General features: G+C 44.6%; 1 protein-coding gene across 1 annotated transcript; it reads left to right on the top strand.

Annotated features, from left to right (window-relative positions):
• Nucleotides 1-12,173: 12,173 nt before the first annotated feature.
• On the top strand, nucleotides 12,174-16,681 carry LOC112244629 (endothelial PAS domain-containing protein 1-like). The gene is made up of 9 exons (XM_042305535.1): nucleotides 12,174-12,486; nucleotides 12,963-13,129; nucleotides 13,232-13,530; nucleotides 13,618-13,702; nucleotides 14,831-14,931; nucleotides 15,159-15,322; nucleotides 15,453-15,559; nucleotides 15,706-15,877; nucleotides 16,421-16,681. The coding sequence occupies exons 1-9, from the start codon at nucleotides 12,461-12,463 to the stop codon at nucleotides 16,467-16,469; spliced, it is 1,170 nt and encodes a 389-aa protein (XP_042161469.1). The 5' UTR covers nucleotides 12,174-12,460; the 3' UTR covers nucleotides 16,470-16,681.
• The last annotated feature ends 335 nt before the right edge of the window (nucleotides 16,682-17,016 follow it).

Raw genomic sequence — 17,016 nt, 5'->3', positions numbered from 1 at the left:
AATGTCTTTATAACGTCCGTGACATACGTATTTTCAACTTCTGTAAATGACGTCTTTTCAATATCCAGAAAATACATATTTTCGACTTTCATTCAAAACCCAAAATGAACCTAATTTCAACATAATTTTGTTCACTGGGTGGCCATTATCTACAACCCTCAAACTCAACTCTGGACCTGGAAGCCAGTTCCACTGCGTTTCTCCATTGTTCCCCAGGTGTGTGCAATTAATACCAGGTGTGTGCAATTAAATATGAGGTAGAACAGAAAACCAGCAGGATCCGGACCTCATAAGGTAAGAACTGAACACTCCTGGCCTGTAAGTCTTCACCTGTCCAATCCAGGAGCACCCCCCAAAAAAAAAAAAGATGACATTATTCTCATCTATTCTGTTGATCATCCATGCAAGGGATGAAGCAAAGCCTTTATTGCACACTGACTCACCATCATGTAGGGTTGGTCCAGCAGTAGGCTTGGCTTGAAAGCAAAACAGCGGAGGCAGCAAGTTGTGATATTGGAAAATTTTATTCTGGTCCTACAGATCGGGATAAGGATTTGGTCATCTAATCTGACCTTTAATCAGGATCAAATTTCGTTTTTGTGTTTTTCGAAAGTCAAAGGTAGTGATTATGAAGATTGTTTTTGTGATGAAAATGTGGATTATCTTTATCCCACTGGAAGGATGGATTCAGGGTGGATTTAGAAAAGTGAAACCAAGAAATGTCAATGCAACTAAAGTCAATCTGACAACCAAAGGTTTATTATGTTTCATTGATCCTAGCTATGTGGTCAGTTGTTACATTGCGACGTGTCAATTAAATGCTTCTACTTAATTATAAGTGATATGCAGGCTCTATTTTTTTTGTCTTTAATTAATGTATAGTTTCCTTATCTTTGTTCCCCTATGACAGTGTAGAAGTAGTAACACAACCTATCCAGTAGATAGCTGTGGAGGCCAGTTCAAAGCATCTGGATCAGAATGATCCTATCTGCTTATTCTTCACAGACAAACAGCTAAATAACAACCAGATCGATCGGATCCTGGATAGCAAAAAAGACGATTACAGAATCCAGATGATTCTGATCCAGATTAAAAGTTTTGTAAAAAAAAATGGGCCCAGGTTTATTAGGATATTCCCATATAGATGATCTACAGACGGTCATACTATCAACAAAAGGTCAGGCCATGATAACTATTCCAGCAGTACACAATTCCCTGATTGGTTATCTCCCTCTACCCACCTCTATGGTCACGTGATGACAGATGGCGTCCATGGCAGGAGCACTCTATGGTCAGGTATTTATTAAACGGGCAGATTTCCAATCTGAGTCCTTACAACTAAGAAGAAGAAGCCAGCCAGCCAGCCAGCCACTACTGAAGCTCTGGCTGTTTGCAGGTTCATTTCTGGCGTGAACGGTGGAACACTAGAACCGGACCTAAGTGTCTGAGTGGTTGGTGATGAGCTGAGACGCGGTAAGATGGTGGACAAGGAAAAAGGAAGAAAGTGGAACATATTCTGAATAAATAGGGAGTGGGAGATTGCACAAGACTTCTGGATGATCTGGTGAAGGAGAAGATGATAATAAAGATAATATAAAGGATGAAAAGTGGGAAATGGTTTGAGTGACTGAAAACTTGAGATATCTGTGGCATTGTGTTGTGTGACAAAACTGCACATTTTAGTGTGGTCTTATATTGTCCCTAGCACAAGGTGCACCTGTGGAATGAGTGTCTTGCCACACCTGTCAGGTGGATGAATTATCTTGGCAAAGGATAATTGCTCACTAACAGGGATGTAAACAAATATGTGGACAAAATTTGAGAGAAATAAGCTTTTTGTGCATTATGGGACATTTCTGGGATTTTTTTTTCAGCTCATGAAGCATGGGACCAATGTTGCATTTATATATTTGTTCAGTATACTTCCCGCAGCTATGGCTTTGAGACAACATTTTTGGTGTGTTACCTTGCGACTTTCCATTAGCTCAGGAAGTGTCATATTTCAGGGAAACGCACAAAGAACCCCCGTGGGAATCTGTTAAAACAGCGCTCTGTATCTTTGTATTTGTAAAATCATTTTGGGCTGATATGAAAGTAGTTTCTGAGGTTTCCAAACACATTTTGCATGCAACGATTATTGACAGTGTCAGGATTCGGGACAGTTGTAGGTGTACACATTGGCCTCGCTGTGGTCAATGGTTCTAATGAGATCCCGATGGCAGCACGGTCTTAGGATCTTGAGACCTACTCAATAAGCAACAGGAATTCCTCTCCTCATTCACACAAACGCACACACACTAGCACGCGCATACACATTTAACCTGCGATCAATATATATATATATAAATCAATGTGTCTGCTCTGACAGGAGACCGCTCTAGCCCAGTGAATCAGAATGAGAGCGAGAGTGTGAGAGACGTTATCGTTATCAGAGACATTATCCATACTATTAATGCTGAAGCTGAGTGGTGCTAAGAGATGATGTCACAGGGACCCAGAGTGGTTTGCTAAATGTTTAATGTAGCATTCGCCGCAGACCATCAGGTGTGTGTATGTCAGAGTGCTTCCTGAGTAGCATTGCTCTCTCAGCAGTCTCAATGGAGAGACCATAAACGCCAAAGAGTCATTCAGAGTAGAGATGACACAGTCCAGTTTAATGGAGAGCTTCAATTGAGGAACACAGAGAAAGAAGAAAAGGGGTCAGAGAGAGAGAAGCTGACAGACCCAGTTTACCTCAGAAACTCATACAAGTTGTACACTTATCATGTAGTGATGCGGCCAACACAGAGGTAGGTGTGTAGCACTGCGATATGACAGTTTCCTCCCCCTCCTTCAACTACTTGCCGACCCCTGCCCTCGCCTCCTCTTCCTCCTCCTACAATGTTTATGTAATAGTAACTCCTTTACCTCACCCCCCCCCCTACACACTCTGCAAGAAGGACAAAAGGAAGAGAGAGAGAAAAGAGACGAGGAAAGAGATTTCAGTTGGGTTCAGCAGAGAGGGGGAGAATGTCATACCGGTGGAGTTTGTTTGGAATGGCCCTGGGTGGGTGGAGATTTCACTTAAGGGCCAATGGAATGGTCTAAAATGAGCAAACTCCACCCACCCGGGGCACCGGGCCATGCAAAACTAACTCTAACACTGTTTTACCGTTTGACTTAAGGGCAAGCTGTAGTTGAAACAACAACAAAGCGGCCACATCGCCAACTGTTTTAGTACACAGCTATGGGGATGGAGAAATGTTACCACTCTCAAATTCATAGACAGAGCTATGGCTGCAAGGACTGACCATCCATGAGATCAAAACTATAGTTTAAACCCTACAGTGCTTGTTTACAATTACATTGTTTACAAACACAAGAGTAAAAAATATATATATTTCGGGGTGATGGGGTACGACAGTTGAACTAAGCTCATAAGGCATTCATTATTTACATTGTTCAACAATCAATGTTAATTTATGTACAAAAATGTATGTAGAAACTGCAGGTTACCCCTTTAATGCCACTGTCATGTTTTCATCACATCAATAATGCATCAGATAAGGTTATTAGACTGTGTGTGTGTGTGTGTGTGTGTGTGTGTCTCAATGTGTCATATTGAGTTGTCTTGCTTTAGGATAGGCTTTTGTCACTGTGGATCTTGTTCTCAATCACAGCCAAATAAAAGGGCTGGGGCTGGAGGATGCTGGACTGGGGCTGGAGGATGCTGGACTGGGGCTGGAGGATGCTGGACTGGGGCTGGAGGATGCTGGACTGGGGCTGGGGCTGGAGGATGCTGGACTGGGGCTGGAGAATGCTGGGCTGGAGGATGCTGGACTGGGGCTGGAGGATGCTGGGCTGGAGGATGCTGGACTGGGGCTGGAGGATGCTGGGCTGGAGGATGCTGGACTGGGACTGGAGGATGCTGGACTGGAGGATGCTGGGCTGGGGCTGGAGGATGCTGGGCTGGAGGATGCTGGACTGGGGCTGGAGGATGCTGGACTGGGGCTGGAGGATGCTGGACTGGGGCTGGAGAATGCTGGGCTGGAGGATGCTGGGCTGGAGGATGCTGGACTGGGGCTGGAGGATGCTGGGCTGGAGGATGCTGGACTGGGGCTGGATGATGCTGGACTGGGGCTGGAGGTTGCTGGACTGGGGCTGGAGAATGCTGGGCTGGAGGATGCTGGACTGGGGCTGGAGGATGCTGGGCTGGAGGATGCTGGACTGGGACTGGAGGATGCTGGGCTGGAGAATGCTGGGCTGGGGCTGGAGGATGCTGGACTGGGGCTGGAGCATGCTGGACTGGGGCTGGAGGATGCGGGGCTGGAGGATGCTGGGCTGGGGCTGGAGGATGCTGGACTGGTGGATGCTGGGCTGGGGCTGGAGGATGCTGGGCTGGGGCTGGAGGACGCTGGGCTGGGGCTGGAGGATGCTGGACTGGAGGATGCTGGGCTGGTTCTTTCCTCTCTCTTTCTCCTCATAGCTTACCCCACTTTCCTCCTCTCTCTCCGTAGCTTACCCCACTTTCCTCCTCTCTCTCCATAGCTTACCCCACTTTCCTCCTCTCTCTCCATAGCTTACCCCACTTTCCTCCTCTCTCTCCATAGCTTACTCCACTTTCCTCCTCTCTCTCCATAGCTTACCCCACTTTCCTCTCTCTCTCTCCATAGCTTACTCCACTTTCCTTCTCTCTCTCCATAGCTTACCCCCACTTTCCTCCTCTCTCTCCATAGCTTACTCCACTTTCCTTCTCTCTCTCCATAGCTTACTCCACTTTCCTCCTCTCTATCTCTTCCTCCCTAGTTTACCCCACTTTCAGCTTACCCCCCCCCTCTCTCTCCCTCCCACTAGCTTACCCCACTTTCCTCTCTCTCTCCTCTCTCTCTCTCTCTCACTAGCTTACCCCACTTTCCTCCCTCTCTCTCTCTCTCACTAGCTTACCCAACTTTCCTCCTCTCTCTCTCTCTCACTAGCTTACCCCACTTTCCTCTCTCTCTCTCTCTCACTAGCTTACCCAACTTCTCTCCTCTCTCTCTCTCTCTCTCTCTCTCTCTCTCTCTCTCACTAGCTTACCCCACTTTCCTCCTCTCTCTCTCTCTCTCCCTCCCCCTAGCTTACCCCACTTTCATCCTCTCTCTCTCTCCCCCCCTAGCTTACCCCACTTTCATCCTCTCTCTCTCTCTCTCTCACTAGCTTACCCCACTTTCCTCCTCTCGTTCTCTCCCCTAGTTTACCCCACTTTCCTCCTCTCCATTCTCTCTCCCTCCTCCTTCTTTTTTCCTAGGACATGGTGATCAATCAGCCTAGGGGCTCAGGGAGTGCAGTACCCCAACACAGGCGTGCACACACAACATAGAGGGGAATAGGACTGTGTGTGTGTGTGTGTGTGTGTGTGTGTGTGTGTGTGTGTGCGTGAAGTGACAGTTCATTACTGTGTGTCTAAGTCTATGCTACTATCTATAGTCCACACTCTGCTCTAAATACTGTGACCTACTACCTGCCCACATGCTGGTTGTGTGTGAGAGAGCATTCAAGAGTCTTTACCACCCTCTAGTGAGGAATGCTGTGTAAAGGCATACAGTATGGAGAGCTAAGGAGGGAGGTTGGACTCTGTGTGGGATAGATGAAAACAAGCTGCATGACTGCGTGTGCGGTGTATATGTGTGTGATGTATATGTGTGAGGTGTATATGTGTGTGTTGTATATGTGTGTATATGTGTGAGGTGTATATGTGTGTTTATGTGTGTGGTGTATATGTGTGAGGTGTATATGTGTGTGGTGTATATGTATGAGGTGTATATGTGTGAGGTGTATATGTGTGTATATGTGTGAGGTGTATATGTGTGTATATGTGTGAGGTGTATATGTGTGTATATGTGTGTGGTGTATATGTGTGTGTATATGTGTGTGGTGTATATGTGTGTATTTGTGTGAGGTGTATATGTGTGTATATGTGTGTGGTGTATATGTGTGTATTTGTGTGAGGTGTATATGTGTGTGTATATGTGTGTGGTGTATATGTGTGTGTTGTATATGTGTGTATTTGTGTGAGGTGTATATGTGTGTATATGTGTGAGGTGTATATGTGTGTATATGTGTGAGGTGTATATGTGTGTATATGTGTGAGGTGTATATGTGTGTGGTGTATATGTGTGTGGTGTATATGTGTGTATATGTGTGAGGTGTATATGTGTGTATATGTGTGAGGTGTATATGTGTGTATATGTGTGAGGTGTATATGTGTGTATATGTGTGTGGTGTATATGTGTGTGTTGTATATGTGTGTATATGTGTGTGGTGTATATGTGTGTAAATGTGTGAGGTGTATATGTGTGTGTATATGTGTGTGGTGTATATGTGTGTATTTGTGTGAGGTGTATATGTGTGTGTATATGTGTGTGGTGTATATGTGTGTGTTGTATATGTGTGTATTTGTGTGAGGTGTATATGTGTGTGGTGTATATGTGTGAGGTGTATATGTGTGTGGTGTATATGTGTGAGGTGTATATGTGTGTGGTGTGTATGTGTGACGTGTATATGTGTGAGGTGTATATGTGTGAGGTGTATATGTGTGTGGTGTATATGTGTGTGGTGTATATGTGTGAGGTGTATATGTGTGTGGTGTGTATGTGTGTGGTGTATATGTGTGTGGTGTATATGTGTGAGGTGTATATGTGTGTGGTGTATATGTGTGTATATGTGTGATGGTGTATATGTGTGAGGTGTATAGGTGTGAGGTGTATATGTGTGTATATGTGTATGGTGTATATGTGTGTGGTGTATATGTGTGTGGTGTATATGTGTGTATATGTGTGTGGTGTATATGTGTGTGGTGTATATGTTTGAGGTGTATATGTGTGTATATGTGTGAGGTGTATATGTGTGAGGTGTATATGTGTGTGGTGTATATTTGTGTGGTGTATATGTGTGTGGTGTATATGTGTGAGGTGTATATGTGTGTGGTGTATATGTGTGTGGTGTATATGTGTGCATATGTGTATGGTGTATATGTGTGAGGTGTATATGTGTGAGGTGTATATGTGTGTGGTGTATATGTGTGTGGTGTATATGTGTGTATATGTGTATGGTGTATATGTGTGTATATGTGTGTGGTGTATATGTGTGAGGTGTATATGTGTGAGGTGTATATGTGTGAGGTGTATATGTGTGAGGTGTATATGTGTGTATATGTGTATGGTGTATATGTCTGAGGTGTATATGTGTGTGGTGTATATGTGTGTGGTGTATATGTGTGTATATGTGTGTGGTGGATATGTGTGTGGTGTATATGTTTGAGGTGTATATGTGTGTAGGTGTATATGTGTGTATTTGTGTGAGGTGTATATGTGTGTATATGTGTATATGTGGATATGTGTGTGGTGTATATGTGTGAGGTGTATATGTGTGAGGTGTATATGTGTGTATTTTGTGAGGTGTATATGTGTGTGGTGTATATGTGTGTGGTGTATATGTGTGTGGTGTATATGTGTGTATTTGTGTGAGGTGTATATGTGTGAGGTGTATATGTGTGTATATGTGTGTGGTGTATACAGTATGTGTGAGGTGTATATGTGTGTGATGTATATGTGTGAGGTGTATATGTGTGTGGTGTATATGTGTGTGGTGTATATGTGTGAGGTGTATATGTGTGTATATGTGTGTGGTGTATATGTGTGTATATGTGTGTGGTGTATATGTGTGTGGTTAATATGCTACTTATGTGTTGTTAGCAGAACATGGCAGTGATGAGTCACATTTTCTTACAAAACATATTTACAGCCAATACCTTTGTTTGACAGTAAAAAACTAAAAAACAAGACGGCTAATCCTTGAGGGCTTTACTCAGTCAAAACAGGTTCAGGTATATGCTTCTCTTTTTGGTTTCGTTCTCTAAACATTGCTGTGTTTGGTGGAGCCTCAACTTGTATCCTTGACATTCCTACAGAAGGGTCTGAATGTGGCTGTCTCCATCTGAATAAAAGTGTATTAGTTATCCCCCCATAATCGTCATCACTTCATTTAAAATACAACATATCTACAAATCTTTGTGACGTGGCTCTAATCCTCTTATCTGTTAATTAGCAATGTGTTATCAGATATTGGGGCGATTCCATACAAGAATGGCCCAAAGATATGTAAGATGTTTTGGGACTGAAATCCATAGAAATGATGTGTGGCATACTGTTGAATACTGTTTAGAAAAATAACTGAATGAAGTTGGGAAATTTGTGACATTTTGGCCTTCCTAGGCCTTCTTTAGGACTCTACAAGTCGTCTGTCGATGCCGCTACAAAAAGTTGTGTTGTCATTTGAAACCTAGTGTTTAGATTAAGAACACAACATCTGTACATTCATTTATGGACAATTGAATATATAAAAGTGAATATCTTAAGTACCCTATGATTTGATTTGTTCTTGGACAACATACAATCAGAACAATCTACTCTACAGTGTCTGAGTGCCTGTGGGTTTCCTCTCCTCCCTTGTACTTGATGAATGAATTAAGATCAGTAATTCGTAAGAAACTCGCCATACCTAGTTTTCTAGGGTTTCATTGAAAGGAAAAAACTCAAATGTGCAGACACTAGGCCCTCCACCCTGCTCTACAAGTACAGAACATGTCCAGAGTGGGCTCCCTGATACTTTTGGAAATGTTGAAGAAGCCCATTGTTCGACTTCCTGTCCGATTTTAGATGTGCAGGCGTTGCATTGCATCATCCAATGGTTGTATGCAACGTCATCGACTGCAGGCGGGTATCAGATTGTTGTATCATATAATGGTATTAGTTGATACTGTATGTTAAATACCTATTCAGGATTGTTATATCATATAATAGTATTAGTTGATACTGTATGTTAAATACCTATTCAGGATTGTTATATCATATAATAGTATTAGTTGATACTGTATGTTAAATACCTATTCAGGATTGTTATATCATATAATGGTATTAGTTGATACTGTATGTTAAATACCTATTCAGGATTGTTATATCATATAATGGTATTAGTTGATACTGTATGTGAAATACCTATCCAGGCATTGTAAGATCTGAATGTGTCTGCGCTGTAGTCGGACAGGATCTCAACCATTGTCTCATTGCAGGAGGAACTCGAGGCAGCCCTGAGGCCCTTACAGGAGAAACGAAGTATTTCGCTGAATAAACACAGGCAGCCCAATTTTGATCTTTTGCCAATTATTGTTAAAAGAGCTGATCTGATTGGTCAAAGGACCAAAGAGGGGAGATTCAGGAGTATTGAGGCCAGGAGGTTCAGGAGCAAAGAGGGGAGGTTCAGGAGTATGGAGGGGAGGGGAGGTTCAGGAGCAAAGAGGGGAGGTTCAGGAGTATGGAGGGGAGGGAGGTTCAGGAGTATTGAGGGGAGGAGGTTCAGGAATATTGACGGGAAGATCAGGTGTATGGGGGAGGTCCAGGAGTATGTTAGGGAGGAGGTAAATGAGAAGTTTTGGAAACAGAAATGCGGAGGAGGAGAGGGGATAGAGGAGGGGAGGGGGATAGAGGAGGAGAGGGGAATAGAGGAGGGGGTGGGAGGAGAAGGGATAGAGGAGGAGAGGGGAATAGAGGAGGGGAGGGTGATACAGGAAGAGAGGGGAATACAGGAGGGGAGGGTGATACAGGAAGAGAGGGGAATACAGGAGGGGAGGGTGATACAGGAAGAGAGGGGAATACAGGAGGTGAGGGTGATACAGGAGGAGGAGGGGATAGAGGAGGGGAGGGTGATACAGGAGGAGGAGGGGATAGAGGAGGGAGGGTGATACAGGAGGAGGAGGGGAATAGAGGAGGGGAGGGGGATACAGGAGGAAAGGGGGAATAGAGGAGGGGAGGGTGATACAGGAGGAGAGGGGAATAGAGGAGGGGAGGGTGATACAGGAGGAGAGGGTGATACAGGAGGAGGAGGGGATAGAGGAGGGGAGGGTGATACAGGAGGAGAAGGGAATAGAGGAGGGGAGGGTGATACAGGAGGAGAGGGGGATAGAGGAGGGGAGGGGAATAGAGGAGGGAGGGTGATACAGGAGGAGAGGGTGATACAGGAGGAGAGGGTGATACAGGAGGAGAAGGGAATAGAGGAGGGGAGGGTGATACAGGAGGAGAGGGGGATAGAGGAGGGGAGGGTGATACAGGAGGAGGAGGGGATAGAGGAGGGGAGGGTGATACAGGAGGAGAGGGGAATAGTGGAGGAGAGGGGAATAGAGGAGGGGAGGGTGATACAGGAGGAGAGGGGAATAGAGGAGGTGAGGGTGATACAGGAGGAGAGGGGGATAGAGGAGGGAGGGGGATAGAGGAGGGGAGGGTGATAGAGGAGGAGAGGGGAATAGAGGAGGGGAGGGTGATACAGGAGGAGAGGGTGATACAGGAGGAGAGGGGAATAGAGGAGGGGAGGGTGATACAGGAGGAGGGGGATAGAGGAGGAGAGGGGAATAGATGAGGGGGGAGGGTGATACAGGAGGAGAGGGGGATAGAGGAGGAGAGGGTGATACAGGAGGAGAGGGGAATAGAGGAGGGGAGGGTGATACAGGAGGAGGGGGATAGAGGAGGGGAGGGTGATACAGGAGGAGAGGGGGATAGAGGAGGGGAGGGTGATACAGGAGGAGAGGGGGATAGAGGAGGAGAGGGGGAATAGATGAGGGGGGAGGAGAGGGGATAGAGGAGGTGAGGGGGATACAGGAGGTGAGGGGGATACAGGAGGAGAGGGTGATACAGGAGGAGAGGGTGATACAGGAGGAGAGGGGGATAGAGGAGGGGGGGTGATACAGGAGGAGAGGGGGATAGAGGAGGGGAGGGTGATACAGGAGGAGAGGGGGATAGAGGAGGGGAGGGTGATACAGGAGGAGAGGGGGATAGAGGAGGGGAGGGTGATACAGGAGGAGAGGGGGATAGAGGAGGAGAGGGGAACAGGAGATGAGGGGAGGGGGATGGAGGAGGTGAGGGGGATACAGGAGGAGAGGGGGATACAGGAGGTGAGGGGGATACAGGAGGAGAGGGTGATACAGGAGGAGAGGGTGATACAGGAGGAGAGGGGAATAGAGGAGGAGAGGGTGATACAGGAGGAGAGGATGATACAGGAGGAGAGGGTGATACAGGAGGAGAGGGTGATACAGGAGGAGAGGATGATACAGGAGGAGAGGGGAATAGAGGAGGAGAGGGTGATACAGGAGGAGAGGATGATACAGGAGGAGAGGGTGATACAGGAGGAGAGGGTGATACAGGAGGAGAGGATGATACAGGAGGAGAGGATGATACAGGAGGAGAGGATGATACAGGAGCGAGGATGATACAGGAGGAGAGGATGATACAGGAGGAGAGGGTGATACAGGAGGAGAGGGGGATACAGGAGGAGAATGGAATGGAGGTTGGTGAGGGGGATACAGGAGGTGAGGGGGATACAGGAGGAGAGGGTGATACAGGAGGAGAATGGAATGGAGGAGGTGAGGAGGTGGGATACAGGAGGTGAGGGGGGATACAGGAGGAGAGGGTGATACAGGAGGAGAGGGGGATACAGGAAGAGAGGGGGATACAGGAGAGGGGGAGAGGGGGATACAGGAGGAGAGGGTGATACAGGAGGAGAGGGGGATACAGGAGGAGAGGGTGATACAGGAGGAGGGAGAATCTGAATTGTGCTTGAGTTTCTTCTTCTGTAAACCGAGGGAAGGTTTAAAAAGAGGACTCATTTTTGTATCTGTGCCATTATGGTGTCTGTCACAACATGGGCAGTGCCATTCAGGCTATCTCCATTTTTATTTTTTGTTTGAAAAAAGCATTAAGTTACTATTGGGGATTCACCACCACCTACAATGGTGGTCCTGAAACAAATATTGTGTGAAATTCATTTTATTGTGGCCACTAGGTGGCGGTGATATAGTTTAAAGACATTTACAAACCAGAGAGCCCAATTTGAAGAAGAAGACGATGCTCTGCTCTTTGGCTGATCACTCCCAACCCATAGGAATCCCCACCCAGTTGACCACTTTAAAATGGTGGAAGGCCTCGATGGCAATGTCCATGCTAAAACTGGTTCTATCCATCTAGAACCCTCTGTCTTCCTGACAACCACCCTGTTATGCTGCAGGTTCACATCAGTACTGACAGTAGAGGGCAGCATAACTGCATAACTCTAGTGTTATTTTGCTCTCTGTCTCTAGCTCTGTTTCTCTTTCTATCTCACACACACACACACACACACAGGGTGTTTCCACACGTGTGTGGATGAACCATGTTAAGGTGTGTTTTGGGGCAGGATCCTAGAAAATTGACCTATCACGCGTTGGGGTTGTAGGGGCCAGTCACAAGTGGATAGTGGAGGAAACGACAGCTGTCTACCATCAGACCAGCCGAACGGAGCGGAATAATATATTTAGTCGATTTTATTAAACTTTTATTTTCATTTATCGATTGGTGTGAGTGAAAACTGTGTTACGAAATCTGGAGCAGAAGAGCAGAGAGCACCATCTCTACACAGCATGACCCCGGAGAGAGAGAGGAGGAGGTAGGATATCTAGCTTCACATCAGATCGTAGTGCAGAAAATACATTTAATATCATGACTAAAAATAGAGAATCAGTTTACAAATGTAAGTGTTTTTAAATGATACATTATCTTATTCATAGTGCATTTCACCTGCATATATTTGCTCGAGTAACTGCATTGTATATTTGAGACTACACTCAGGTCCAAAACTACTGGCACCTTGGTAAAGACGAGCAGAAAATACTTGTGTTTCCTTATTATTCAATCTTCAAGGAAACCTTTGACTCAGTCTTTCACGCCACAAGACAACCAGTCAGTCGACATGTGCCTAGTCAACACTTTTTAGGCATTAATGGGAACTCCATAGAAAGCGGGTGTTGTGGTGTGCCTTAGATGTAGGGTATGAAGAGTTTACCCACCATGCACCCCATCACACACACTGTCATTATCATTGTACTATTTATCTCTATCTTTCTCTCTGTCTCTCTTCCTTAGGATAATGAGTTGTGAAGCAGCGAGGGCTAGGCGGAGAGCAGAGTCTCAGGTGTTGATTGACATGTCTCAACTCCTCCCCCTCCCTTCCTCCCTCCGCCCACAGCTAGACAAACCCTCCATCATACGACTAACCATCAGCTACCTACGCATACACACACTGCTCTCTGGTACACACACACACACACACACTCACTTTCTCTCTCACTCACTCACAAACAAACAAACAAATACACACACCCAGTCATATTGTTTATGTCTCTTTATCCTAGGCTTTGCTGACCGACAGACGTGGGAGAGGAGGGACAAGGAGGGAGAGAGGGAAACGAGGGAGCAGGGAGAGAGGGAAACGAGGGAGAGGAGGGAGGAGGGAGCGAGAGAGAGGTGGGCGGAGGGAAATAAGGAGGCGGGAGACAGGGAGCTCGGGGAGAGGAGGGAGGAGCGAAAGAAGGAGATGGGGGAGACAGATCTATACCTGAGGATTCTGGGTGGCTTTGTCGTCGTGGTAACGACAGAAGGAGACATGATCTACCTGTCAGATAACATCAGAGAATACATGGGTTTAACTCAGGTACTTACACTTACACCCCCCACACACACACACACACACACACACACACACAAACTGAGTGATTTATATATGAATGTTTTTCTCCAGGTGGAGTTGATGGGGCATAGCATATATGATTTCACACACCCCTCTGACCATAAGGAAATCAGAGACAACCTTGACCTCACTGCAGGTGTGTAAACAGATGTAGGATCTTCATTTGATTACTCTTTTGTTGATGATAATTGTCCTGCAGTGTACTGGAGATGTAAAAACATTTATAAAGTTTGTAATTTCCATTTTAAAATGTCAGACTTAATTTGACGTAACGAAAAATGTATCAACCCCTACAAATAATGGCCATTAATTAGAATCCACATAATAATACACACTTCCTGTTGATGAACAATTTTTATCCTTCTGTAGCAAACTGGCTCAAATTAAGATCATACATCTGTACATATACAGTACCAGTCAGAAGTTTGGACACACCTACTCATTCAAGGGCTTTTCTTAATTTTTACAATTTCCTACATCATAGAATAATAGTGAAGACGTCAAAACTATGAAACAACACATATGGAGTCATGTAGTAACCAAAAAACTCTGAAACAAATCTGAATATATTTTAGATTTTAGATTCTTCAAAGCAGCCACTCTTTCCCTTGGTGACAACTTTGCACACTCTTGGCATTCTCTCAACCACTTTTTGAGGTAGTCACCTGGAATGCATTTTAATTAACAGGTGTGCCTTGTTACAAGTTCATTTGTGGAATTTCTTTCCTTCTTAATTAAAATAAAGGTTAAATAAATAATAAAAACGTGCTCAGCATATATGGGAACTCCTTCAAGACTGTTGGAAAAGCATTCCAGGTGAAGCTGGTTGAGAGAATGCCAAGAGTGTGCAAAGCAGTCATGAAGGCAACGGGAGGCTACTTTGAAGAATCTAACATATCAAATATATTTTGAGTTACTACATGATTCTATATGTGTTATTTCATAGTTTTGGTTTCTTCACTATTATTCTACAATGTAGAAAATTGTCAAAATAAAATAAAGTAGGTGTGTCCAAACTTTTGACTGGTACTGTATGTGTGTTAGTGGTGTGTTCTGCTTTTACTGACTAGGTATGGTATTTCCTTACAAAATAATTGATTCTGAAACGGTTCTGTGGTAGTTGTGAAATGGTTGTCTGATAGTTGTGAAATAGCTGTGTAATGTTTGTGAGACAGTTGCGTGATAGTTTTGAAAGGGTTTTGTCATAGTTGTGAAATGGTTGTGTGATAGTTGTGTGATGGTTGTGTTGTGTTTGTACTTCCAGGGCGGAGCGGGTGTGGAGGACTGAGGGACTTTCTGATGAGGATGAAGTGTACAGTGACTCACAGAGGAAGAACTGTCAACCTCAGATCAGCTGGCTGGAAGGTGAAGATTAACTTCCAATAAACCTTTAGTTACACTTTTTGTGCCAAATGGTCCCTGTCATCAGGATAGAGGTGACAAACAACATCTTTTTGGTGACAAGAAAAAGGTGTATTTACCATTTGTAAATTCCAGTTAAATGTGTGTGTTTATGTGTGTGTGTGTGTGTGTGTGTGTGTGTGTGTGTGTGTGTGTGTATGTGTGTGTGTGTGTTACTGTTGTTGTGTTAGGTGCTGCAGTGTCGAGGGTGTTTGAAGGTGTGTGTGTCAGGACCCTCTCTTACTTGTGTGCTCTTCACCTGCCAGCCCCTGTCCCTCACACACACACTCCTACACACACACACCTTCACCAGCCATCACAGCATGGACATGAGGTTCACTTACTGTGACCAAAGGTAACACACACACTCAGATTCGCACACAAACACACGCATGCACAAACATACAGATACATACGCACTCCCACAAACACACATAAAATATACACAAAACCATCATCTGTATGTGTGTGTGTGTGTGTTGTAGGGTGACTGGGTTGTTAAGTTATCGTCCAGAGGAGTTACTGGGTGTCTCTATGTATGATCTGTGTCACACTCTGGACTTACACACTCTGACCAAAAGCCACCTGAACCGTGAGTACACACACACACACACACGCACGCACGCACGCACGCACACACACACACACACACACACACACACACACACACACACACACACACACACACACACTCGTATGTCCTGTATTAGAGGCACTAACAAGATGCTCCCCCCCCAGTGTGTTCTAAGGGTCAGTCAGTGAGTGGGGTGTACAGGGTGTTGGTTAGAGGGGGAGGGTACATGTGGGCAGAGACTCACAGTGCTGTCATCTCCAAACCCCGCCCATCACAGCCACACCAATCTAGACCCTCACCGCCACTCTTCGTCGCTTGTGTCACATACATCCTCAGGTAGGAGGGGCCACAGAGTGTTCACGTTATGTATGCTGTAGCCATAGTATTGTTAAGAGTATTTTAGAGATAGCATTGTAGAGATAATATTTAAGAGATAGTATTGTAGAGATAATATGTGAGATACCATTGTAGAGATAATATTAAAGAGATAGCATTGCACAGATAATATTAAAGAGATAACATTGTAGAGATAATATTAGATATAGCATTGTAGAGATAATGTTTAAAGAGATAACCTTGTAGAGATAATATTAAAGAGATAGCATTGTAGAGATAATGTTTAAAGAGATATCATTGTAGAGATTATATTAAAGGGACAGCATTGTAGAGATAATATTAAAGAGATAACCTTGTAGAGATAATATTAAAGAGATAGCATTGTAGAGATAATGTTTAAAGAGATAGCATTGTAGAGATAATGTTTAAAGAGACAGCATTGTAGCTGTAGCATTGTTGCCACTATGTCACAACGTGTGATGTTGCTGTAAGCGTGTGTGTGTCTAAGGACAGCGTGTATGTGTGTGTGCGTGTGTGTTTCAGTGGTGTTGAAGAGCCAACTCAGCTTCTGTCTCTGGGCCAGATGAACTGAGGGGAGTAACCTCTAGCCCCTCCCTGGACCTCTTTGAGGAAGGACATTTTTCATTCTATATAACAATTCTGCATTTTCTACATAAAATCTTAGCTTTATTTAGCATAGCTGTAGCTACATATTGTGAAACAGACACTGTGAAGATATTAATGTGATTAAGACTGTTTGCTAATAAATAATCATATCCACTTCTGCAAATGCAGTGTACAATGCTTTTGTTGCCTTTGGCCTGTGGTTTGTGATTGATAAACTGTTGAGCGAAGGTTATAATCAAAGATGCAGGAAGTCTTGGGTTCAGACTAACGTTATACAACAGTTTTCCCCTTCTCATATCATCACGACCTCTCCCTGGCCTTTCTGAATTTATGCTGTGTTCAGGTGCTCGTCAGAGCTTCCTGTTTCCTAGTTGTGTTGTCGGGAAATGCGACTTTGTTTCATTCATGTGTTTTTTGGTCGAAACAATTTTTCAACCAATACGATTTTTGCTAGCTTGATAAGCTACATTATCCATATTGATAAGCTACATTATCCATATTGATAAGCTACA

Source organism: Oncorhynchus tshawytscha, linkage group LG24, assembly GCF_018296145.1.
Source record: "Oncorhynchus tshawytscha isolate Ot180627B linkage group LG24, Otsh_v2.0, whole genome shotgun sequence".
NCBI classification, from domain to species: domain Eukaryota; kingdom Metazoa; phylum Chordata; class Actinopteri; order Salmoniformes; family Salmonidae; genus Oncorhynchus; species Oncorhynchus tshawytscha.
Note: the sequence above shows the minus strand (reverse complement) of the source record. Positions and strands in the feature narration are given on the sequence as shown.

Bases quoted from the DNA above. Each gene is read 5' to 3' on its own strand.
- LOC112244629 (XM_042305535.1), top strand. From the start codon at position 12,461: ATGACCCCGGAGAGAGAGAGGAGGAG. The intron at 13,703-14,830 runs GTGTGTAAACAG...TTGTACTTCCAG, and splicing joins CAACCTTGACCTCACTGCAG to GGCGGAGCGGGTGTGGAGGA. The intron at 15,323-15,452 runs GTAACACACACA...TGTGTGTTGTAG, and splicing joins TTCACTTACTGTGACCAAAG to GGTGACTGGGTTGTTAAGTT.